Genomic DNA, 26,888 nt, shown 5'->3' with positions numbered 1-26,888 from the left:
AAAACATTCACCTAGTACTCATCAACCATGAGAGAATAAACAAAACAACATCAAGTTGGCTTCTTCTCTAGAAACTAATATTATTGAATTTCAAAATCTGCAAGTAGAATAAAGTCAGGTCTTCAGACAAGCTTGGGGACGTTTAGAGATGGAGAACTTGAGATGGTTAGGAACATCTGAGGAAGACATGAACACAGGAAAGGGAGAAACTAACATATTTAGTACTCTCTATGTGCCATGCTCTATGCTAATTGCCTTACTTATATGATGTCATTAACCTATGCCCCTACTCTAGAAGATAGATTATATCTTACTTTAAATAACTTCCCAAGGCCATTAGAAACAGGACACAAAGCAGGACTTTCTGCTTCTAGATTCCATAGGCTTTCCACTGGTGGTCAGAGGTAGCAGTGTTTAGTGACTGGCTACTTGTACTCTACAAACCCATTGATTAGCCTGTATGCCACTGGGCATTTGCCCAATTTTCTGATGGACAATTCTAAGACAAAAACAAAGCCATTTAATGACAATTTCAGGACCCCCAAAACATAAGATGCATAATTTTAAAAACCCACACACATTTTATTGAAGTTAGTTATACTCATTAAGAAAAAATTGTATCGAGACTAATGTCAGTTCTTACAAGTTAAATTATGTTAAATTCATTCAAAAACAACACAACTATAAATTGATTCTATGGTTCCAGATTTTCAGTTGTGCAAAGATAATTTTGACAGATATTAATGACAGGATCAGTCAACCCTTCTCTTCAACTCAAAACACACTAGTGTCCTAGTTCCTGAGTTGAAGCTCCTAGACCACACACTCAGACCCCTTGCTGAGAAGCCGCCCAGCCAAAGGCTTCATTTACTCTCTGGTCTGGCCAAATGCAGCCAGATTGCTGTAAAAAGTGTTTCATCAGCAACTTAATCAACAGCTCCCTGTGGGCTCTAGAGAGCAGAAAAGTTACCGGAGAGGCCAACAAAAACAGCAAAGACACAAGGGAAAAAAACCAATCCAGTTGTACTCATAAATCTTCCAAAGTTGTATTACTTACACAGACTTTTCATACTTTTTGTATAGCCAAGAAATCTTAAAGAAGATGTCTGGTTTGATGAGGAGAGCTTGCCATGCATCAAAATAACCTTGGATTTTAACCACGATAGCACTTTCTGTAGGAAAAAAAAACGCACAAGGAAGAGCAGTTGAGCAAAATGTGAGCCTAAGAAGGGTGCTCTGGGCAAAAAACATTCCCTGTAGATTCTCCTAACAGTCCGGGGTTCTAAGCTAAGTGAGGTTCCATCTTCAGTAGGAGTCTTAGCCATGTGAATACCAGTAGAGAAATCAAGCACTGATTCGTTCTCCTTGCCATCCAAATTGAACTAGTTAACCAATGCGTTGCTAGTTTTCAAGTTTTCAACCTGGAATTTCACATATTCTCCTCGGGCTGAGCTTCCAACTTGCTCCTGTTTCCCTGGACAAATGGAACTAGTAATTACGGCTGTTATGGCCTTCACTCTGGTACCTGGGAGTGCAAAAAGCAGAGCCTGTTAGGTGGCTAACAAGCACATTTTAACTTCATTTGGTGTTGGGTAAGCAGAGCCATGAAGTGGACAGTTTATATGGATTATACACTTAATAGCTTCTAATCATGTTCTCATGGTGCTTTGTTCATTTTTCCCCCATAGTACTCATCACGTAGCTTTCATAGTTATTTATATTCAGTCCAGAGTGTAGAATTCATCTTGTGTTCCTCAATGCCTTGTCCTAAGCCTCACACACAATCAGCTCTTAATAAATGTTCTTTAATTAAATTGAATACTAGAGGAAATAAAACCCTTTTTCAAATTATACCAGATAATACACAAAAGGGAAGAGAACAGACATTTATTTCCAACTGCTAAATACCAGTCACCATGCTAGGCGCTTTGTGAAAGAGATTTTTAATTTCATCTTCATATTCTTGCCATGGGCTTTGTGATGTCATCCTTTTGCAGTTGAAGAAATTGCAATTCATAGAAATTCGGAAGCTTGCCCAAAACCATACAGCCAGTGTGGCAATAGAGAGTGCCCACACCCACTGTTGCACTCCTTCACTTCCTGTCCTCTTGCCCTGCTTCATTTTTCCTTCAAGGCACTTACTATTGCCTAATATTTTATTAGATATTTATTTCTTTTCCTGTCCATATCACCCACTGGAATATAAGTCCCTTGAAGGCAAGAACTTTATCTGTCTGGGTCACTGTTATGTCCCCAGAACTAAAACAGTGCCTGGCATAAAATAGGCAATCAATAAATGTTTGATGAATGAATGTATGAATCAATGAGCACTGGTGTTAATTCAGGAAAATTCACATTGAGTTGTACATACTTAATGCCAACAGCAGAATGGAATTAATCCAAATGATTAATTTTCTATTGATACATAATAGATATACATATTTAGGGGTACATGTAATATTTTGATAGATTTGTATAATGTGTAATAACCAAATCAGGGTAATGAGGATATTTATCACCTTAAATATTTATCTTTTCTTTATGCTAAGAACATTCAAATTATTCTCTACTAGCTACTTGGTTGTACATAGATTATTATTTATTTTCTTCACTACACTGATTTATCGAACACTAGGTCTTGTTTCTTCTATCTACCTGTATTTTTGTACCCATTAATCAACTTCTCTTCATCTCTTCTCTCCCCACTAGCCCACTACCCTTCCCTTCCTCTGGTAACCACCAAACTACTCAAATGATTTACGCTTTTTGGTGTGGTGGTAGAGTTGCATGTACATTTTTTTTTTTTTTTAATCAGTAGAGTGATTTGGGAGATCTATAGGTTTTTAGGGTATATTCACTACTAGGGTTACAAAATGTATGAAGTCACGATATGAATAATGGATTTAAGACTCTTGTTTAATAATAAATTCTGTTCTTCTTGAGATAATATAAGGCCAATGCTTATGGATAAGAAGTAATAAAAAAAACAAATTCTTTTCTTCAAGGGCATAATAAGCATTATGTCAACTGTATAAATATTTAGTGGCAAGTAATGTTCTAAAAGACATCTGAATGGGCTTGTGAATTTTTCTTTGTGTACATGTATTAGTACCTTATGCACAGACTACTAAAATGGAGACTAAAACATTCTTTAAGAGTAATATATAATTTAAATGACTTTAAGAAGAAAATGAAAAAGGTATATCAGAAAGAATGCCAATTTTTTAATTCCTATACTTTCCAGGTTGGTGTGTGGATAAAGGTCGCAATGGCAATAAAAAATGTAACCCATAGAAAAAAGTGTAAAACGATTAGGTACAAGTCCAGTGAATTCCATTCCTGTCAGGTGTTTGATCATTAGGTTAAAAAGTTATCAAAAATTCAAGGACTTTTGCACAATGGCACAACTTTTCAAGAACTAGCCAAAATATTGGCAGTTGTACTCAAGTTGCAAATTGGTTTAATCCTGCCAAAATAAAACCAAGTTCTATGAGTTTGACGTGAGCATGCACATGTTTTAATATTCATTTCTGTATCATAGTGAGGAAACTAGCCTTTTGAGTGAGACATCTTGTTAAGACTATAAATAATAAATGGCAAACATGTATATATAGCAATTTTTAATACTGTTTGGCACACATTAGATACTACATTAATGGCAGCTAATATCGTCATTTCCATCAGCATCAGTATCACCAGCAACATTGACATTTTTATCATATAGGCACGATATTTTCGTGTTTAGTAGCTTTGAGGGAGGAGTGTGTGTATATCCATGTGTGTATATATGTATGTATATATCATGCCCAAAAGAACAACTGGAAATGATTAAATATATAAAGTTGATTGGTGGTAGGATATGTTAACAACCAAATGAAATAATCACATTTGTTAAGTTTCAACTGTGGGTAGAATTCTATTTCCTAGAGTAATGAGGAAAGATACAAAAGAAATAGATGCTGGCCCCTACTTTATGGAAATTTATATTTTATAAGTGAACAAAGCAGAAACACTAGGGAAAAAAACGAGGATTACTTAGAAATGTTTGAACAAAAGCAACGTAAAAAACGGCATGTGATTCCTTTGGTCTGCTATCCCTCCTAGCTCCTTGTTCAATAAAGGACAGATGGTCAAGATGCGAGAGTGAAAATGTCAGTACCGTCCAAAGGGATCCTCAAGAAGAGCATGTTAGAGGTGTCCAGCATGACACGCCGCAGGAGGGTCAACACGTCCACGTAGCCTGATTCATTGGTCACTTCCTCCAACCTGTCCAGATGTGTTTTGAGGGATTCAGCACAGACTGTGACCATGCGAACAAGGCCGGGGCCCGACAGAGCTGCAGGGTACACGTCAGAGAATCAGCCATCATGAACTCCAGGGCACACACAAAATCAGGCCATTCTGGCTTTTTATGTTGGAGCTTAATTGTCCACAATTTTTTATTTAATAATTGGGTGGAAGTTTTCATCATCTTTTCTTATGCTTTTCTGTGATTTTCCATAAGCATGTACTATCCTATAGTTAAGAACGAATGAATGGAAGGAAGATAGGGACAAATATTATTTTAAACAAACTGTTAAAAATTAAACTTTTTTTATGCTCTAGCCAGACATTTATGAGATTGCAAAGGAAACATTTAGTACTTGTGGTCATAACTCACGAATCAGTGATTTTTTCATATTTATTGTATACATTTCCCTGCAAAGCTGATTTGGATTTGCCTAGGATCATATTTATTTTGTGTTTCAACAGGTGGCAGGATATTACTGGAAAACTGGTCAAATTGGATCCTATTTGATCTAAGGTGCTTCCTGTTAAAGTGTAAAAAAAAGGTTAGTTGTAAAAATCCCCCAAAGTGCCCTTCTCTTAATTTTGATTTCTCTTCAAACTACTTCCAGGTTTATTTTACTCAACCAACGGCATGACAGATAAGCAATTCCTTGCTTGCTAACCAGTCTTCCCTCACTGAACTGAGAGCTCTTTAAGGACAGTGACAATCGCTCATTAGCATTACACTTCAAGCTGATGGTCCATGGGGGCCTTCATACCTATTTTTTCAATAGAGGAAAGAATGAATGAAAACAGAGTAAACTGGCTCTGATCTCACTCTTGCCCTGTTCCTGACTATCTGAGCAGTCCTGATGGTGGGTGGCCTACACAGGAGGGTTTAACCCTTAAAGTGCCCCTTTCTCTCTCTGTGTTAAGTTTCTTTAAGCTTCTTTTAGGAGTAATCTTTCTTTTTAAGTCTATTCATGTTTGTTGTTAACGTCAGAGTCTTTGAAATGAGACAAAAAATATTGGGAAACTTTGTAGATGTAACTCCAGAAGAAGACTATCCTCTCTCTCTCTCTCTTTTTTTTTTTTTTGAGACAAAGTCTCGCTCTGTCGCCCAGGCTGGAGTGCAGTGGCCGGATCTCAGCTCACTGCAACCTCCGCCTCCCGGGTTCCCGCCATTCTCCTGCCTCAGCCTCCGGAGTAGCTGGGACTACAGGCGCCAGCCACCGCGCCCGGCTAGTTTTTTGTATTTTTTTCGTAGAGACGGGGTTTCACCGTGTTAGCCAGGATGGTCTCGATCTCCTGACCTCGTGATCCGCCCGCCTCGGCCTCCCAAAGTGCTGGGATTACAGGCTTGAGCCACCGCGCCCGGCCTCTCTCTCTCTCTTACACACACACACACACACACACACACACACACGGTTAAGCTGCAGAACCCCCATGCCTAAAGGTATACTTTGCAAACAAGAAAGGAGGCCTGAGCACTGGTCCTAGACTTTCGAAATTTCCATACATCTTGGAAGGAAGGTTGAGGTAGAAGCAGGCTTTCTGACCATAGGAAGAACTTGGCAGATGTGAAAGACCAGGATGTTGTTCTCTGGGTGACTGCCACTTCAGCAAGCAGGACAAATGACTCAATCCTTTGTGTGGAAGGGTTGGCTTAGAATGTCACTGGTGGTTTTCTCTCAGGCTGATGCATGATTTGCCTCTGTGTTTAAAGAGCTTGAAGCCACATGCCAAACTTATGGGCAAAAATGTAATAACATTGTTTATAGGCAGTGGTATGATGTAGATATGATTTAATTTTTAAAATGTGCCAAAACGTATTGAATCTATCCAGTCAAAAGAAAATTGGGCAAGCAATCAGCAAATACCATTAATATGGACACATTTCTCAGCAGTTTTGGGAAACATATGCTATTTCTTCACCCCTCGCTCTCACCCTTCCCCACCTCCCAAGATGGGCCATTGCCTAAGTTGCACTTAACTATTTCTCTACAGACTCACCCAGTAAGTCAATACTTTCATTAACGTTACTGAAACTTGTGCCAAACTTTCTACTATATCAGGAAAACCAATAGGGAGTCTAACTCTAAAAGGAAATTCGTTGAAAAATGCTTAGGACTCTCATTGATTATAGAAATGTCAGACACCACAGTGAACTTTCCAGTAAGCAATTAGCCTCCTATTTCTTGGGATTATGAATTTGGGTCCAGTTGTGTTGCACTTTTTTGTAGAAACCCTGATCTTCCCTATAGAAGGCTATCTAAAAAAAGTCACAAAGATGTTTTGCTTAATTTCCAAGTACTATAGGGTCTACTACTGTAGGGTCTATCCTTTTGACTATCTTGAACCCACAGCCTCCCCTCCACCCTTCCTGCATCACTGCAGTAGCTCCTAAATGTTCTCACTGCTCACGGTCCTGCTTCCTTCCAGTTAGTCATTCTCTCTGCTACCAGAGGGATTTTTATAAAATACAAATATGTTCATGTCATTCTGCTTAAAATCTTTAGTGATTCTCCATAGTTTTTGCGATAAGCTCAATTCCTTGCCTTAACCGAGAGATTTTTGGTGATATGGCTCTGCCCTCCCCTTGGCCACGTCCCTGAATGTATCTTCACCAGGCACAAGGACTTACTGACAGAGCCCTGGATGCCTCATGTCTAACTACTCATCTGTGCCTTTGGCTATCCTGTTCTTTACTCCTAGAATGTTTGTCTTTTGTTTTCTTAATTAGCTTCTACCTTACGCATTATAAGCATCCAGTCCTCTGAAAAGTCTCCCCTGACCCTCAGTGTGCTTTAGATGGCCTGTTCATCTGTACGTGGCATCACTCCGTGCAACCGCCAGCATTACTATCACCTGGGGTAGTATTTGGTGATGTGCTGGGCTGCCCCTTCCTAATTCAAACCCCCCTCACCCATTATAAGTTCCTCGAGGGCAGGAACCACATCTGGTTTGTCATTGTATCTTGGTACCTAGTTCAGTGATGACAATGGTGGTTTGTTAAACAAATGGATGAACTTAGAGATTCTTTTAATTAGCTCTTGCATGTCAGGGTAGAGAATATTGGTATGTGAAAGTTAACTACTCCTAAATACTAGTTCACATATTCCTAATATGCCTGAGCCAAATGAAAAAGTCAAACGTACATTTCTATGGGATCTTATAGCATTATTTCATTTGCTCTTCACAACAGCCCTAGAGTGCAAGTTTTATAACATGTATCACCTTTTGTGAATAGGGAATCTGAAGCTCAGAAAGGCGAAGCGACTTGCCTAAGGTCAGATAGGTAGCAAGTGGCAGTGCTGGGACTCAAACTCACAACCTGTAATACTAAGTCCTATACTTTTTCCATTAATTCATTCCATAGTTTTATAAGGTATAAGGAGATTTATCTCCCCCAACATGAGTGATAGGCAGAATAATAGCACCCTAAATTTGTCTGGGTCATAATCCCCAGAACCTACTAATACGTTACTTTACAGGAAAAGTAGCAGATATAACTAAGGTTAAGGACTTTGAAATGGGGTGGGACAAACCTCATCATGAGTTCTTAAAAGCAAAGATTACAGGCTCATGCCTGTAATCCCAACACTTCGGGAGGCCGAGGCGGGCGGATTACAAGGTCAGGAGATCGAGACCACCCTGGCTAACACGGAGAAAACCCATCTCTACTAAAAATACAAAAAATTAGCCAGGTGCGGTGGCTCATGCCTGTAATCCCAACACTTCGGGAGGCCGAGGCGGGTGGATCACAAGGTCAGGAGATCGAGACCATCCTGTCTAACATGGTGAAACCCCATCTCTACTAAAAATACAAAAAATTAGCCGGGCGTGGTGGCGGGCGCCTGTAGTCCTAGCTACTTGTGAGGCTGAGGCAGGAGAATGGTGTGAACCCAGGAGGCGGAGCTTGCAGTGAGCCGAGATGGCGCCACTGCACTCTGGTCTGGGCGACAGAGCAAGACTCTGTCTCAGAAGAAAAAAAAAAAGGCAAAGGACCTTTCTAAGCCGAGGTCAAAGCCAGAGAGAGATGGGATGACAGAAGGTGGGCCAGAGATATAACGTGCAAAGGACTCAATCCACTGTTGCTGGCTTTGAAGCTGGAGGAAAGGGCCACAAGCCAAGGAATGTGGCTGGCTTCTAGAGCTGGAAAAGACAAAGAGTCTTTCCTAGAGCCCCCAGAAAGGCACATAGCCTTGCCTATGCCTTGATTTTCAGCTCATTGAGATCCATGTCAGACTTCTGACCTACAGAACTGTGAGATAAATGTGTTCTTTTAAGCCACTTATTTTGTGGCAATTTGTTACAGCAGCAATAGGAAAGTGATACACTGGGGTCTACAGCAAGAGTTGTGCTGAGTCCTGGTGAGGGGCAGCTCTGAAGGCTGGGCTCAACACCCAGTGGGCACAGGTACTGGCATAGCTCTCTCCATCTTAGCAGGCACACAGAAGGTGGTTACCTGGATTCACAGCATGGGCTGCTGGAGGGAAGGCTGTGAATAGACAGGGCCGGACCTAAAATCATCCAGCCCCAGATTCCACCACTGACAAGGTTTCTAGGGCACGATTATCTTTCTTGATGCTTGATAGTAATGTCAAGGGTTAGTCATGTGTATTCCCCAATAGTTTCATTTCCAGCATGATGAGGTAAAGGGAGAAAAATCACTGGATAAGGAGGCTTGCAAATGAGTCTCAGCTCATTCATTACTCCCTGTTTTGCCTGGATGAAAATCATAACTTCATTGGGACTTTATTTCCTCAACTGTGAAAATCAGAGGTTAGGTGACAGATGTGGTCCCTCTCAGTTCTAAAATTCTCTAATTTCATTCACAAATTGCTTCCTGCTGAATCATCTGGGCTGTCAGTCAAGCACTCAGCAAACATATGGGTGACATGGCCATGTTTAAATCAAACATATGGGTGACATGCTAAATTCTTTTTTTTTTTTTTTTTTTTTTTGTTGAGACGGAGTCTTGCTCTGTCCACCAGGCTGGAGTGCAGTGGCGCTATCTCAACTCACTGCAAGCTCCACCTCCCGGGTTCCCGCCATTCTCCTGCCTCAGCCTCCCGAGTAGCTGGGACTACAGGCACCCGCCACGGCGCCCGGCTTTTTTTTTTGTATTTTTAGTAGAGACGGGGTTTCACCATGGTCTCGATCTCCTGACCTTGTGATCCGCCCACCTCGGCCTCCCAAAGTGCTGGGATTACAGGCGTGAGCCACCACGCCCGGCCGACATGCTAAATTCTTAACTGAAATGACTCTAAATATATATCTTCATCTCTTCTTTATGCCTATAAAATTGCTTTGCATATCAATAAGAAGAAAAGAATTTGTGGTGATTAAGAAATACAGGCTTCAGGGATATATTCCAGGCTATCATTTACTAATGTTTGGACCTTGGGCAAGTTACTTAACCTCTTTATGCCTTCATTTTCTGTCAGTTGTAGATGATAACAACATTTACCACATGGGGCTGCCATTCAAGTGTTTAGAACAATGGCCACTACAGAGTAAAGGTATAATAAATGTTAGCTCTTCCTCCTTTATTGCAGTATAATTCAAAATATGATTTCAGACTGGGCATGATGGCTCATGCCTGTAATCCCAGCACTTTGGGAGGCCGAGGCAGGTGAATCGTTTGACTCCGTGAGTTCGAGCCCAGCCTGGTCTCAAATGTGACAAAACCCTATTTCTACAAAAAATACAAAAATTAGCCAGGCATAGTGGTGCACACCTGTAGTCCCAGCTACTTGCGAGGCTGAGGTGGGAGGATCACCTGAGCCCAGGAGGCGGAGGTTACAGTAAGCCAAGGTCGTGCCACTTCACTCCAGCCTAGGTGATAGAGTCAGACTCTGTCTCCATAAATAAATAAATAAGTAAATAAAATATTTAACAAATATGATTTCAAAAAAGGCATATTCATAGACAAAAATGAAGAATGTAGCTAAGTACCTGCTTACCTTTCATAAAGAAGGGTCGAGTTGTTTTCCAGAGATCTGGATTGTTGTTAAATATGATGCCTTTCTCATGCATACCGATGCACTGCAGCCCAAGTTTGCTGCCAAACCGAGAGCTGTAATGATTGTGCTTCATTATGTGGAACATACTTGAGGACCTGAAAAGAAAGGAAACCTTGGTGTCATTTTTAAGGGTCAGCAGAACTCATGGTGGTACATTTTGACTAGGAGGTAGCTCTCTTAGCAAATGCATGTCACTCAAATGCAATGTGCATGATTTCTAGTATTCAGGTTGAATAAGCACTTCTGTTACCATGAGGACATCCTTCTCCAGTTGAATCATTTCTACCTACTGACTCCCTGTTTAAACATCACCAAAGATAGAAAACACACACACATACCTACACACCATTCCTTATTTCTCTTTCTTCTCTAACCTCCCCAAAATACTACCCACTACTGGAGTCAGAGTTTCAAGGCTGTTAAGAAGCTGAACCCTCCACACCACCAGAGCCAGAAGAACCTCCAGCCTCCCAGGTCTCACCCAGCCTCACTCCACAAAGTGCCACCCACTGCAAGAGTGAGTCACAGAATCGGAAGTCTGTGGAATTACCAAAGTCTTGTTTTCCTATTTTGGAACCAGCAGTTTTGCCTAGTACCACCCAACTCTAGTCTCTGATCAGGCCTGCCCTCTCCAGTGGAGTATCAGTCAGGGCTTGAAAAACATCTCCTTGGGCACTTCTTCTAGCCCTGAGCTTGGCCAGGGCCTGGCTGGGCTGGCACGCAAAGCTCACTGCGGTAGTAAAGGAAGCTATTTTGGGGCTCTGCATTCCATCATGACTCATCAAAGTCTCCAGGGTCACAGAGTTCTCCCATGACAGGATGTGATGAGACATGAGATAGTACAATTTGCATGATGCTCACTTATGCAAATTCAAGATGTGTAAGATGTCACTGGTATTATCTTGATTTCAGATGTTGTTGTTACTTTCTTGGTGAACTTAATATTTATACAAAATTTCATGTATTAATTTCAACTTTGGTCCTCCCTCCCCTCTGGTCTCCCAAAATTTTGTTTCACAATGCAAATTCTCCTACTGTGGAGGTTTTCAGAACACATAACCCTCAAAGATTAGAAGTGGTTACTATAATATCTGCAACTGGTTCTCAGACAGGTTGGAGAGACTCTTGCTCCTCCATCTCCTAGTTGACACTTGGCTCCTAAAAGGATACCTTAGCCTTAGTGAGGTTGTTCAGTTTACCTGCTGAAATACCTTCCCAGAGGACCCTAGGCCTAAAAAGCGCTGCTGTGGTTCAACGGATTAGGTTGTGGGCTAAGTATTAATCCAGCTCTCACGTCTGTGATGTGTTCCATAGTCCTATTTAAGCTTTAAAAGTAAGCCTCTGAAATAATGGTAGTGTCAAGAAATTAGAACAAGATTATTATTATATAAAATACAAAAATTAGCTGGGTGTGGTAGTGTGTGCCTGTAGTCCCAACTACTTGGGGGACTGAGGCAGTAGGATAGCTGGAGCCCTGGAGGTTGAAGCTACAGTGAGCCATGATCATGCCATTGCACTCTAACCTGGGTGACAGACCAAGATCCTATCTCAAAAAAAAAAAAAAAAAAAAAGCAGAGTTATTGTAAATAACTTATTTACTTGATATTTATTTCAGGAAAAATCCCCTATTTTCAAATAAAAACACCATTAAATATTCTTTTGATCTGATTCCAGATAATATTCATCAAATAGTCCTAAGTTTTGGACATGTTTGCCTCTCCCTAGCAAAAAATAAATAAAAATAATAAAAAAATAAAAAATAAAAATACAGATGCTTCCATTTGTATTCTAGGGAATTAATTTGTCTGACACTTCAAATTTTGTCATATATAGAAAAATTAGGCTATAGGAAGGCATGAAATTCTTACTAATTAAAATATTTGAAAACTCTAGCTTTACTTACCTTCCCCTCCATCATTCCATAATTAAAGCAGAAATTAAGTAATTTATATATTCTTTGTTCACAAACTCATGTCTAAGAATTTTAAGCACTTAACGGACAAACACTATTTTTCTGCTCTGACCCTAGGGCTTTTGTATACTGCATTAATCATATTGGCCTGTCCATTTCATTTAAGAACTTGCTAACCAGTTTTCAAAAGAGAGTAAGAAACTCCAAACATAAAACAAACCCAACTAAATATTTGCTAGTTATTAGTAATGAAGAGTCAACCTTTAAAATTCATGTGTCCTTTAGGGGGCACCAACATCTCAGCTGTTTTGAATCCAAAGCTCAGGCTTCCAGGGACAAAGCTAATCAGGCAGAAGTGATAAAGCAAGGGATGGGTGACTGCTTTATTTAAATTGCTCACAGGTGAGCAATTTAAAACAAGGTCACTTACTAAAAGTAGGCTGGATTGATCTAGCCAGAGTAAATCAGAGAAGTGAAGAACAGAAGGTCAGTGATGAACTAAGGACCCCAGCCCAGAGCTCCTCCTGGCAGTCAAGGCAGGCCTGGCTCTGGCTTGTGGGCCAGCCGGCAACACTGCCATAGGCAAGTGTTATACTCATTAGTTGGGAGAATGAGGATTTCTTAGCACTGAGGAGAGTCCAACTGAGTCCCCAACCTCAGCAGGGACAGGGCACAGTGTTGGGTGTCTGGTCACTAGGGTTATTATCCCTCATTAAGCATGACTGAAGACAAAAGACATCTCCAAAGATGGCAGACCTATTGTCTGTTCAAAATGGAAAGTAGCCAGGGAGTAAGCTCTTAGGTGATGAGAAGGAAGCCACCTGAGTTCTGGGATTAAACAACTCACACACTTGTGGGCAGGTTCAACAGTGATGAGGAGGCAATTAATGGAATAATTGGTGACTTTTTTTTTTTTTTGAGACAGAGTCTCACTCTATTGTCCAGGCTGGAGTACAGTGGCACAATCTCAGCTAACTGCAAACTCCACGTCCCAGGTTCAAACAATTCTCGTGCCACAGCCTTCTGAGTAGTTGGGATTACAGGCGCTCACCACCACGCCCAGCTAATTTTTTGTGTGTGTTTTTAGTAGAGACAGGGTTTCACCATGTTGGCCAGGCTGGTCTCAAACTCCTGACCTCAAGTAATACGCCCACCTTCACCTCCCAAAGTGCTGGCATTACAGGTGTGAGCCACTGCACCCTGCTGGTGACAAACATTTAAAAATAGTTGCCTCGTGTAGATCTGTTCCATCAATCCTGTCACCTTTTCACTGTCCTTCACGTCTCTAATATCCTCACTTACCCAGTTTAAATTCTAGGTGACTATAAGAGATAAGCAATCTTTATAACAGAGAAATCTTACTGTAACCACCCAACCAAGTGATCAAATTTAACATCAGTGCTACTGGGACAACCCGTTACTCATCTTCTGATGTGATGTGATATGAAGTTCCTAGTACTACTGAAGTGTTATTGCAAAAATGTGCAACCTTAATCTAATTGAGCCTTTAGACCCAATTTTCAGTTTACAAGAAATACAGGGAATAGATGAATATAGTAAATGACATCCTGATGAAACAGTGAGAGAAATTCAGAATGTGGGATATCTTATAGCTGACCTGGTCTCTTCAAAAGGTCAATGTCATAGGGGGAAAAGTGTGGCGGGGGGACGGCTCTTTCAATTTTCCTACTCATTTGATAGTTTTCTTAATAGAAAGTTGGGAAGAAATTATTGTCAATCTAAAATTAAAATACCCTTCCCTGAATCCTCAACTCCCTTGACCCTCTTCTTACTTTGTCATGGTTGCCTGGTAAAACCACAACTCCAGCTAAGTCCAACTCTGAGCTTATCCTGTGCTTGCACCTGGCAGTTGAAGTGGGCTGGGAAAAAAGAAAAACCATGTATGTGCACACGTGTGTGTGCATGTGTGTGCGTGAGCACACACGTGCCTGCTGTCAGGTCTCGGTTAAATTCAAGTGAGCTCTTAGTGTCGCTGGCAACGCTACTGCAAGTCCCCAGCCCGTTCATTCTCTCACTCTTCTACATGACTATTATATTCTCCCCACTCAGCCCCAGCTGAAGACTTTATTTCCAATTTTCCCAAGAAAATGGAAACAACTACAAGAGAATCTCCACAAGCCCCAACGACCCAGACCTGTGCCCGTATATTCCACCTTCCCTCCTATTACGATGGAAATTCTATGTCCCCATTCAAGGCCAACCCATCCACTTGTCCCCAGGGACCTCTTCACATCTCACTTAGCACACCCTTTCTTTCTCTTCCATCAACAATCATTTGATTTTCCTCCATAACTGACCATTCCCCCTACAACTCACATGCTGTAATTTCTCCTATTTTAAAAATCAAATTTCCTTTGCCTGCACATCTCGTTCAGCTACTGTCTCATTTCCTGCCTTCTTTATGGCAAACTCCTTGGAAGACTTGTCTACACTTGATGCCTCTGATTCTTCTCCCCCTATTCTCTTCTCTGGTCAGACTTTTGCCCTGACTAGTACATTGAAACTGCTGTTGTCAAGGTCACCTGTGACTTCCCTGTTGCTAAATGCAGTACTGAAATCTCCACGCATTCCCTTTCCCCATCAGTGGTATTTGACATGGTTCACAATTTCCTACGCCCTGATACGGATTCTTCACCTGGTTTTCAGTCATCACACTTTCCTAGTTTTCTCTTCTCCGTCCAGCTGCTCCTTCTCAGTCTCTGTTGCTAGTTTCTGCCCTATTTACACTAGAGGGTCTCAAGGTTCAGTCCTCTCTACTCAATCATCCCACTCAGATGTCAACTGGGCATGTCAAATCTAACATGTCTAGAATGGAACCCTAATCTCTCCCCTTCCCAACTTGCTCCACCTATCTTAGGACACGATGTCCCCATTCAAGGCAAAACTGGACAGCACTTTGACTCTTTTTTTTTTCTCTCACATCCTACATCCAATCTGTCAGCAAGTCTGTTGGCTTTGCCTTCAAAATATGTCTGGAATTTTCCCTCATATCTTATCACCTCTATGCTACCACCTGGACCAGCCACCATCACCTCTTGCCTAACTGGTCTCTGGTCCTATCCCTTGTCTTCTTGCACCTATTATCAACAGAGCAGCCAGAATGATTCTGTGAAACACAAATGAGTCACATGCGTCACTCCTCTGCTCAAATTCTTCAGTAGCTTCCTTTCTCACAGAGGGTAAAAGCTCGAGTTGTTACGATGGCCTGCAAGGCCTGACGTGATTTGGTACCCTATTGCCTCTCTCATCTCATCTCCTGTGTTCTTCCACTCAGGCTCTCACCTTAGGACATTGGCACTTGCTGTTCCTTCTGTCTAGAATGCTTTTCCACCAGGTCTCTGCATGGGCTACTTGCTCATTTCCTTTAGGTTTTTATTTAAATGCTGTCTTCTCAGTGAGGGCTGCCTGTACCACCTATTGACAATCACACCTGCGTCTCTACAACTCGTCCTCCCCCATCCGCTTTCCCTATTCTTTTTCTATGTAATACCTATCTGCCTCATAACAGTGTGACCAGCTATCCTGGTTTGCCCAGGATTATGCCAGTTTCAGCACTGAAAGTCCCACATCCTGGGAAAGGCCCTGGTCCCAGGTTAACTGAAACAATTGGTCACTCTGCTGATACACTATATATTTTACTTGTTTATTGATGACCTAGTGACAACATATTGCTCCATGAGGTAAATGACTTTTGGCTGGTTTTTTCACTGCTGTATTCCCAGAGCTTAGAACAATACCTGCTGCTATACATAGTAAGTTTTCAATAAATATTTAATGGATGAAGAGCCAGTAATGACTATTACAACTTAGAATCATTCAGTGCTTAGTATATAATAAATTCACAGTAAATGTATATTTAAAGAATAAATGAAGGAAACCCCCGTAAATGATGTGTAAATTTGCACATCATTAAGACAGATGTAAAAATATAACCCTAATTAGTATGTTAATTGCTAACAGATATGCAAATAGAACCCGAATTAGCATGCTAACTGCTAATTTCCCTTTATGAGTGCTACATAAATTTTTTTTGTATTCATGACAAAAACTAATCTAGGGACATATAATGGACATATAGTGTCATGCATCACCTACAGACCCTCATTAATTTAGAGCACAGCTGCCTGGGTAGCTGCCTGGGCGAAGAACGGTGCACACATCATCTACATCTCACCAGATGGACCGTGCCTCGACGCCCCCAGTGGCGCAGGCGGCATCGCAGCAGCCCATATACCTGACTTTTCCCCTGAAGTTCTGCAGCCCCCATTACTTTGGGACAAAGCTGGTTGGAAAAGTTGGACCATAATTTCTACACAGTTGTAATGACTACAGACCTCAAACTTTTCAAAAGAAAAAAAAAATCTGGCAAACTATTCAAATAAAAATAAAAAGCTTTCTGAGGTCCAGTGGGGTCTTTTCAAGAGGTACGGGGAGTTCTGGAAGGGACTTGAAGAGCAGGCAAGGAAAGGAGATGGGGACAAACATGTCCTATTCCCGCGGGGAGCTCAGCCTTTAACAACAAAATTGAACTGCTCTGAGGCAATTAAGGAGAACACAAAGACTCCAACAAGTGAAAAGCCTGAGAGGACAGGAAAAGGAAAGAACTGGGAGAGCTGGGGATAGGGTGGGTGGGTTGTGGCCGCGTCTCTGCGTGCACGAGCACCTGACTTGGTCGGGTTGTTGGAGTCAATTTCCTAATTAAGACTAGCAGAGTGGTCAGATGCCACCCCCACTGTAACGAGCAACCACTTCAGGAATTGTCTTTGGGAATTCAGGGAGTTTTTCTGGAGACTTAAGAATCTAGCATCGAAATATCTAGTATGTCAGAATGATTTCTATCCTAGTACTGTGGTCCTTTCTCAATTCCATCATTCTTTACACCAATTCTAGTCTTATACCGCCACCACTTCAGCATAAGACAAAACCAAACCTGCATTGCTGTTTCCCCTAACCCCGGGGAGAGGCCCTCCTGCCCCAGGAGCTTCCTCCTCCACCCCCTCTCTAGATGGAATGTTCTCAAACTCTGTCATACCCTGGGATCACCTGGGGAGTATTAAACACCACTGATGCCTGGATCCTACCCTCAGAGGTTCTGATCTAAAAGTGGGGGTGTGGCCTAGGCACTGGGGCTTTGAAAATCTCCCTGGGTGACTGTAAGGTACAGCTAGGGTGAGAAGCATGGCACTGTGCTAGATCCTGGGCAGCAGGTAGATATCCTTCTAGATAAATATCCTGCGGGTCACTTCACCTGTCTGCTGAGGGAAAGAGGTGATGGGGAAGGCAGACCCTGGGCTGGGGAGAGCTGGAAGGCAGGTGGCTGTGTGGGGAAATGTAAGAGCAGCAGCAAATGTCCCTACCCGCAAACCCAAACACCAGCGCTTCCAGGGTATTTGTGAGAGTGTAGCCAGTTGTAAAAGTGACTCAAGTACTGATTTTTAAAATGAGAACATATCAAGAACATATCATAGTCACTTAAATTTGGCTGACTAAAGCCTAATAGACCAGGAGAATTAAAATAAAAAAAGTAATTATGGTCTAGTTCTTAGAGCAGTGGTTCTCAAACTCAAGTGTGCAGCAGAATCACCTGCAGACTTTGTTAAAACACAGATTGTGGGTCCGACCCCAGACTGTCTCATTTAGTAGGTCAGGGTGCGGCCCAAGAAGGTGCATTGCTAACAAGTTCCCAGGCTTGTTGATGCTGCCTGTTGAAGGACCACACTTTGAAAACTACTGCATTAGAGTATGTCACAGTGAACCCAGTGAAATGATGTTTCCACCTGAAGCCATTTCTGTTTAGTTGTGTGAGGTCTGCCTCAGCTACTCTTAGAAGTGCTACAATGGCCGGGCGCGGTGGCTCAAGCCTGTAATCCCAGCACTTTGGGAGGCCGAGACGGGCTGGATCACGAGGTCAGGAGATCGAGACCATCCTGGCTAACACAGTGAAACCCCGTCTCTACTAAAAATACAAAAAAAAAAAAAACAAAAACAAAAACTAGCCGGGCGACGTGGCGGGTACCTGTAGTCCCAGCTACTCGGGAGGCTGAGGCAGGAGAATGGCCTAAATCCGGGGGGCGGAGCTTGCAGTGAGCTGAGATTGGGCCACTGCACTCCAGCCTGGGCGACAGAGTGAGACTCTGCCTCAAAAAAAAAAAAAAAAAAAAGTGCTACAACATGAAACTGAATGAAACAACAAAAAAAATCCCAGGCCAAAAAAAAAATTGTTTTGGATAGTTTGAAATATTTGGAAGTATTAAAATAACACCTATTTTTCTCCTGCTCCCTTCTTTCAGTATCTGCTTCAAATATTTGGGCTTTGAGGATACCGTGGTATTTTATGAGATGATATACGTAATCTTGACCTGAAAAAATTATGTAGTTTCTAGAAAAGCTTCACTTGCTTTTTGAGCTATAGTCTTTGTATCTGAATGAATAATTCGAACAAATTGGTAAAACACCCTGGTCAGCTTTGGTTTGTGGGTAAAGCTCTGTCAGGGATTACAAATACAAAAACGTGTTAATGAGACAGTGTTTGCACATAGCTTTGCTAAAAGTCTACTAAAACTGGCTGAAAGTCTAGGGAAATACGCTGTCTTTGAAATTCTCCATTTTCTAAGATCAATAAACAAGAAAACAAGTATTTCACCAAACTAGTTCTTTATAGTCAATTCCCATTTAGTTAACCATAGAACTAATTCAATCTGCTAGTTATCCACAAAATATAATAATGCAGAGAGGGAGGACACTATTTTTTTAAATGGGTAATATTGTTCCCGATTTATGTAAGATCCCTCCACTGGGATACTGGCATAAAGTCATAAATGGAAGAGCAGCATGTGAATGACTTCTTTTTCTACTGTCTCTTCTTTTATTTTCTTTTTACTTTACTTTAATCAGATTCAGCCAAGGTCGGCTTACCATCTGCTCTTTTAGAGGTGCTCAGTTGCTTGGCAGGAGAATAAATTAGCAAATTGCTGATCAGATACCTCTGCCTCAGGTTTTATTTTATTTTTTAAAAGACAGGGTCTTGCTCTGTCACCCAGACTATAGCGCAGTGGTGTCTTGGGTTTTATTTTTGTTTTGTATGGGCTTTTTCTTTGTTTGTTTGGCTTGGTTCTTTTTAATGTTTATTTGTGGTTAGGACCAAAAAACTTGGGAAAGCAGAAAAGATAACACCTCTCCCTAAAGTATGTTTCATTGAAATCAAATTATCTGGCTTCCAAGTTTCCACACTCCCTGCTCACAGAGACTGTAAATAATTTCCCAACTCTCCAGAGTTATTTATTTATGTACCGCTGACTTCATTTCAAGCAAAACCCAATTATTCTGTTTCAATGTTAGATTTCCGGGGATTGCTCACCTTCATTTCAGTGGTAAAAATATAGCGTTAGAAACAAAGACATCAAGAATCAAAATAAAGATCTGTCTTAAGTGGAAAAAACTCCAGCCTCGATTTAAAAAGCATGTCTGCCGCCGGGCGCGGTGGCTCACGCCTGTAATCCCAGCACTTCGGGAGGCCGAGGCGGGTGTATCACGAGGTCAGGAGATCGAGACCATCCTGGCTAACATGGTGAAACCCCGTCTCTACTAAAAATGCAAAAAATTAGCCGGGCGTGGCAGCGGGCGCCTGTAGTCCCAGCTACTTGGGAGGCTGAGGCAGGAGAATGGCGTGAACCCGGGAGGCGGAGCTTGCAGTGAGCCAAGATCGCGCCACTGCACTCCAGCCTGGGCGACAGAACAAGACTCCGTCTCAAAAAAAAAAAAAAAAAGTATGTCTCCGATTATGAACAGACTCACTTGCTGATAATGAGTGTTTCCTCTCCAGAGATCCAGACTCGCATGAATTCTCCATACACCCGGTTGTAGTAGTTGCAGGCACTGCCGATCCCCATCCACAGGAATCTGCCATGGGAGATGAGGGGTCCGATTCCCATGCAGTAGCCAGGACCTAGGACAGGTGTCAGAGCATAAGCTACATCTTAGCTACACCAAACATTGCAACTGCTTTGTGTTACTCCTGTTTTTGTTGTTTTATAGCTAAGTGTTCTTTACATTTGATGTATATCTGTGAATCATGAATAAAGTGATTTGAAACAAAACAAAACAAAAGCCTCACACTTAACATGAGGCTCTTCACCCCTCCATGAGTAAAAAGGAGTTCAGTATCCACGCCACACTAGTTTTATTTGGTCTTAATCATTTCAGTCCGAATGAACTGGGGTGTGTGTGCTAATTTCTTCCCAGGTTAACCGGTATCAATGAGTTTCGAATACAAGTCAATTCGTGCGTTTGGTAGCAAACGTGGAAACGCTGACGAATGACAAGCCGGCAGAACTGTTTGGCGTGTAGGTTTTTTCTGGAAACTTTTGGTTTGAGTGCCCCACTTGACAGAATGGGTGGGTTAAAACTGGTCTGTAGTTTTGTAGGAAATCTTTCAACTGAAAGAAACAAGATCTACAAGGACAATATCCAATCTAAGAACATCTATTTTATTCCCCTCAAAAAAGACTGTTTAAGAAAAGGCTCTTAAGCTAAATCTCATTAGGCAAAATAAAGCTAAGAGTTGAGGAGTCAGGCAATGGGTCTTTGAGCCTCTAGACTGGAGTTTGAGTCCCATAATCTGGTTTTAGCTGAGAGTAGTGGCTGCTTACAACCTTGCTCATGCAGAGGATGGCAGAATTATAAAGAGCATGAACCTGGGAAACAACTGGGGAATTTGATGTTGCTTATATCAGAGAACAAACTTGGTACCTTGATTTTACTGGTGGTGGTAAAAAATTAGATTAAAAAGTTTTAGAATTTTTTTTAGAAATTGTCAAGTAGTAGTTTTTCTGAATCTTTCTGCTTTAATTCCATTCTGTCAGTGAAATCATTCTGAAGCCAAAACATGCCTAACTATGTGAGACAGCATTTTCACCTTATGGGCAAGAGTTGTGTAATGATATACATAGTGTAACCTTTTGCTTGATCACCCAAATTGGATGTTTAGTCCTAAACACAGCAAATAGTTTTTAGTCTTTTACTTTGCAATAGCTGAGTTAATATGAGCAAGACTGTCAGCTCTTTTTTCCCTTTAAATAGAAGACCTTTGCTGATACCTATAGAACCAAAATATGGTCTAAGGTTATTAATCTTGTGAGTACTTTAGTAACACTACATTATACAGTAGATGACTGACTTTGTATTAAAATAATTTCATTAAGCTCTTTAAAAGATTTCCACAGCAGATCTGATTGAATATGTATTTCCTTAAACTGTCATTAGATATATTAACCTTTAATCAATTAATATATGCATAATATTACCTCACTGGATATTTACAGCTTGGCACTTTGTAGATGCTCAACAAATATTTTCTGAATAAATTTTAAAAATTAATTAGGCATGTGTATCTAATATAAAGGATGAAGCTTTAAATGCCATCCTTTTTTTCAAGACAGAGTCTCGCTCTGTTGCTCAGGCTGGAATGCAGTGGCATGATCTCGGCTCACTGCAACCTCCACCTCCCAGGTTCAAGCAATTCTTCTGCCTCAGCCTCCTGAGTAGCTGGGATTTGGGATTACAGGCTTGTGCCACCACACCCAGCCTGCCATGTAAAAATCTTAATATTTGGGACCTGCCATTCAAATGTAAGCTATGACGCAGGAGAGATGTATCTACTGAAAAAGGGAGATTGAACCTTGTGCTTAGATTAAGAACCTGAGTGTTCTAACCAGAAGAGAACCAGAGTTTTGAGTCCTTAGCGATCAATTCTATATCAGCTTAATTCATTCAACAAACAATTACTGGTATAGATACTACTGGTATAGACACTAGCTCCAAATTAGGGACTGGAGATGTTATAAGTATAATGGTCCCCATCAGAGTCTAGGGGCAAGACAGGAGAGTGTGTGAAAAATAATTACAAAATAAAAGAATCTTAGCACAATGTGACCTTTTCATTTATGTGTATATCTTATGCTTCTACCCACCCTCCAGCTGGAGAGAAGAATGCTGGAGGAAGGTAGAAACTTTGGTAAAATATTAGGGAAATATTCTGGTTGTATCCACATTAAGCTGATCTTTGCTTCTCAGATTTAGGGATGCTTATTTAGGCATGCAGTGATTGTGGGAGCCTCTTTCGCACCCTAAAAGGAGTAGTGAATACTTTGCTGCATTTTTGTACAGAGACAGCCTCCTTGGAGCCAACAGCTGGGACCTCTCCCCAGCTGTCCTAATCAACAACCTGTTGCTTTCCACGCCTTACAGATATATACCATAGAGAAATCTGTGTGCACATATACATTCAGAACAGCCCTGTTCACAATAGCCCCAAACTAAAGACACCTCAAGTGTCCCTCAACAGTGGAACTGGCAATTAAACCATGAGATATTTATATAACTCAATACCCTATGGCAATAAAAATGAACTACACCTGCATGCCACAATGTGGATGGATCTTAGAAACACACTATTGAGCAAAAGAAGCAAGATACAAGAAGACATAATGTATGAATTGACTGCTAAAATGTTTAAAACAAGGCAAAATTAACCTGTATTCTCTGGGATATGAAATTATGTGGTAAAATGATAAAAAAAAAAAAAGCAAGGGAGTGACTGTCACAAAATCAAAGACGGTGTTTTGCTCTGGAATGAGGGAGAGTGATTGCAAAGGCACATGAGGAGCTTCTGGAAAAAGGGTAACATCCGCTTTCTCAGGCTGCATTGTGATGGCAAATTTATCACCACGCTGTGCACTTTTCTGTGAAACATTATCTTAATAAGAAAAAGTGGAATGTCAGTTGCCATGCTTTTTTCCTCCCCAGTTCTCTGCTCTGGGATGTGGTACCCAGGGCAGAGCATGGCATATGGAGGGAGAGGACTCTTGTTCAGAGCTGGGGATGGCTATATGTCCTTGGGGAAGGGAGAGCAGCCAGTGCCAGGTGACTGTGAGTCCTGACCCAGATCAGTAGACCGGGAGCAATTTTTCAGAACTGAAGCTTCCAACCCTGCCCCCTACCCTGGCCACTCCCCCTTCCCCGCAGGAATGACCCTTTCCTCAGGACTTTCATAGCCCCTACCTGGCACTAAGTCAACCACCTATGTGTGTGCCCCTGACTGTACTTTTATGTAATTCCCTTGGGGCAGAAATTTACTACTTTTATGTAATTCCCTTGGGGCAGAAACCACATCTCTTTAATCTTTTCACACATCCTCCTGCCCCTAAGCAGGAGAACAGGGCCTCTTAGTAAATACAGCTAGAAGAAGCTTAGATATGAGCCCCAGTTTCATCACTTACTAGTTGTGTGACTCTTTGAGTCTCAGTTTTGCCACCTACAAAACAGACACAAACACACCAACCTCACCGTAGAAAATGGGCATGAAACTGCTTTGTAAATTATAACTCACTCAAGGACTTTAAATCATTGTAAGTTCCTCCAGCTTTCACTGGTCCTGAGCTTTCCTGACTCTGCGCTTCCCCCAAACCTCTAAAACCAAGAACCTAGAAAGCCACTGATTCAAGTGAGCTGGCAGGAGCTCAGGAGTATTGATCAGCAAAAACCACCCCAAACAAGGCCAATTTTCTTATCTTCCCTCCCCCATCCAGAAACCATAGGATCTCACAGTCTGTGCTACTAGTGGATTCTAACTAGACCTTCCGCTTTCAAAGGGAAAGTGTGAAACTAGAAACTACCTGTCTAGCAAAATGATCATCAACCTGGGCTTTAGGACTTCCTGGTGGCCCCCCTACATTCCCACTTCCTGTCCAGCTGGGGAGCTGACAAGCCATTTCCCTTCTCTGGGCTTTAACCCTCCACTTGTAAAACGAAGAGTTTGAACTCCATGGCTTCTCATGCTTGTCATAGCGTTTTGCCTGGGCAAGGCAGATCAGCTCCCCGGGTCTCAGTTTCCCCTTCTGTCAAATGAAGGAGTTAGGCTCATATCTGTGGCTCTCAACCTTGGCTGCTGATAAAAAATCAGGAGGGGAGATTTTTAAAAAAATAGCAGCCCCAAACTAGCTGAGCCCCTACCTCAGACAGTGCTGAGAATCACTGTGCTACTTGATCTGTCAGTGGATGCAGCATGATGGCCCTGGCCCAGAAATGGTGGACAGAGTGAGATGCTGCCTACTCTCCTACTGATCCAGAGCTTCAGGGCTGCTGGTTCTCAGGCTTGTCCTAACAGGCTGATCTCCTTGGTCAAGGGTCCAAGGAAATTCCACCAGTGCTGATTAGCATAAGCATCCGGGGGGACTTTTTAAAAATGCATGTTTCTAGACCTGAAGAGACTGAGTCAAAAAGTCAGGAGCAGGGTCCAGGAACAGAAATATTAACAAGCTCCTACCTGCTGGGTGTTCTTACATAGACTTAAAAGCTTGAGAACCTGTGGCTTACTGGATGGGCAATGCTGTGTGGGCAACGCTGGACTCTCCTGGCCTGATTCTCTGATAATACAGACAAATTAGAATTTAGCACCTGGGCCTATGAAGGGAAGAAGAGGAAAAAGAAGGCTTTCCACCCCTCTACGTACTCACCCCACCCTGACCATTCACTGACCCTGACCATGAAGCTCTCTTGGGAGAGGAGAAATCCAGTGAGGAAGGGCCACACCGGGGAAGAGAATTCAAGTTAAAGATGATGAAACAGTCATCCCTTAGCTCTGAGCCTCCCTTCTCTAGAGCTGACCCTGTCAGGGAGCAGAGAACAAAATTAACTAAATGTTCCTTTAAACTGGGCATTAAAGTAATCTAAAATATCAGGCTGAATCAGGCAGGGAGACAGGCAATTATCTGGAATGTTAAAAAGAATCCAGACACAGAGCATTTTGTGCCAGCCCCATGCTCCCACTTCTGATCCCACTGAGACGAGGCCCACCACACTTACCAGTGTGTAATAACTATGCTCTTAAAGTCTCATTGGATATCTTATGGAATTGGGAACAGATGTGTCTGCAATGAGGCATCTTCACTGAAAACTAAAGAAGCAGTCTGAAATTTCAGGTCATTCTGAACTAATCTGATATCTGATCACTGTAGCTTTAACGGTGGAAGGGTGGGGTTTTCTATTGGGATTATCTGGATAATTATATTATTCTCCACTTTTGATTGACCCACAGATCTTGTTGAAGATTCTCGTGGGGTGTGATGTTCCAAGAGTGTTGGTGTGGTCCGCATTTTTATCCCACTGCCTGGATCCCATTTGACCCTTATGGGAGCCAGGTAGTGGGAGAAAAATGGGGACCACTATCACCACATTCCCAAGAATAAGAGAAAATGATGAGTGGAATAAAGAGAAGGGATAAATATAAGACAAAGAGGGGGCATGGAGGAAGCAAAATGAAAGGGAGAAGAAAAGCAGTGAAGAAGGCGTTCCAGAGACATTTTCACCTTCAGAGCAAAATTGCAATCTCTTTTTTTAAAAGTTAACCAGAAAACCCTGGAATTTTACTTTACTCCACCCCATCTTGAGCTTGTTTTAAAGGTACTTGTGCCAAGTCTACTTTATGAAAGTACAGTGCAGACTGGAAGGGTTTATCTAAGATATTTTTAAAGTGCTTTCATTTAAAATGTGCAGATAATTGGTTTGAAAATTTTCACCCAAGTCCTTATTTGCTAACATAGCCATAGTCTTCAGAGATCTTTCCAGGTGTGCTTTTTGTCCTTTTGCAAAATTTTCTTTACCATCATGGACCAAAATCCCAAGTAAATAATCTCCTTAGAAATGGAAATAAATGACTGACTTACCTGGTATTGAGGATGTACCCTCATAATTCCACACCAAGAGAAAAAGGCCAGTGAGGAGCAGGATTGGCATGGTGGCAGCAGGCATGGCCTCAGGCACCATGCTGGTGATGTTATAATGCATCGGGTTCAGCATTTCCAAAACCATCTTGTGTTCCTTGACCTCAGAGGGGGCAATTTAGAGTCCTGTGGAAATCAAAGGAACAGAAAAATTACAGAATCCCCTTAAAGGTTCATCTACAGCTCCTGTTGCTTCAGAGGGTGCTGTACAGTACAGATTCACTTACTGTTTTATAATGTGATCAGACATTTAGGCAAGACTAATTTATGGTTACAAGTCAAAACAAGGAAGCCCAAGAAAGATCTTTTGGCTTGAATTGCAGCATTTCTGACCTTGGTAGAGTCTCAGGTTCCTTTAGACGCTTGGTCTGATAGAACCTTATCATCTTGCCCTTGAGTGGGTAGAGTGACGTGCATTCCCAATTGAAAGCCAAATTTCTTGCCAAAATATAAGAAAATAAAGCTCATTCCAGGGGTGGAGTCATTCTGTGACTTCATCAGCAGGTTTTGTTTAGGCAATCTTCTTCCCTTGAAGCCAAATCAATTTAAAAACAAAAAAAGCAATCCCCCAACTCCCCTTTTTGACCAAAATGACTTTTTTGATCAAAAGAGTAAGTTTCTACAGTAAGAACACAATTCTTGGGCATCGAGGTCTTCTCAGAGCCTTCCATCAGTTTGCCTATTGAATTCAAAGTGACTCATTCAGGCCATCTCTAGTGACTTCAATGAAGATCTAAAATCTCTTGTACCATGGGCCAGATTAAACAGTGTCCCTAGGGACTTGCCAACGGTAGCATGGAAAAAAATAATTGCAGAGGAAGAATAAAGGGAGAAGAGAAAGAAAGGAATGGGGAAGGAGGAAGAAAGAGAGAACAGGCA

At 41.7% G+C, this 26,888-nt stretch overlaps 1 protein-coding gene across 1 annotated transcript in view; it reads right to left on the bottom strand.

The window, feature by feature from the left end:
- LOC117070662 (aromatase) overlaps positions 1-26,135 on the bottom strand; it is a 34,095-nt gene extending 7,960 nt beyond the window's left edge. The window contains exons 1-5 of the mRNA XM_033190121.1: positions 25,953-26,135; positions 20,026-20,176; positions 10,239-10,393; positions 4,160-4,336; positions 1,058-1,172 (exon numbers count right to left, since the gene is read on the bottom strand). Coding sequence (XP_033046012.1) covers positions 1,058-1,172; positions 4,160-4,336; positions 10,239-10,393; positions 20,026-20,176; positions 25,953-26,097 — 743 coding nt within the window. The 5' untranslated portion in view covers positions 26,098-26,135. The remainder of the gene's footprint in view (positions 1-1,057; positions 1,173-4,159; positions 4,337-10,238; positions 10,394-20,025; positions 20,177-25,952) is intronic.
- Between the last annotated feature and the right edge of the window lie 753 nt (positions 26,136-26,888).

The sequence above is a fragment of the Trachypithecus francoisi genome, unplaced genomic scaffold (genome assembly GCF_009764315.1).
Source record: "Trachypithecus francoisi isolate TF-2019V2 unplaced genomic scaffold, Tfra_2.0 Lachesis_group3, whole genome shotgun sequence".
Classification (NCBI taxonomy): domain Eukaryota; kingdom Metazoa; phylum Chordata; class Mammalia; order Primates; family Cercopithecidae; genus Trachypithecus; species Trachypithecus francoisi.
This window is presented reverse-complemented; position numbering and strand designations above follow the sequence as displayed.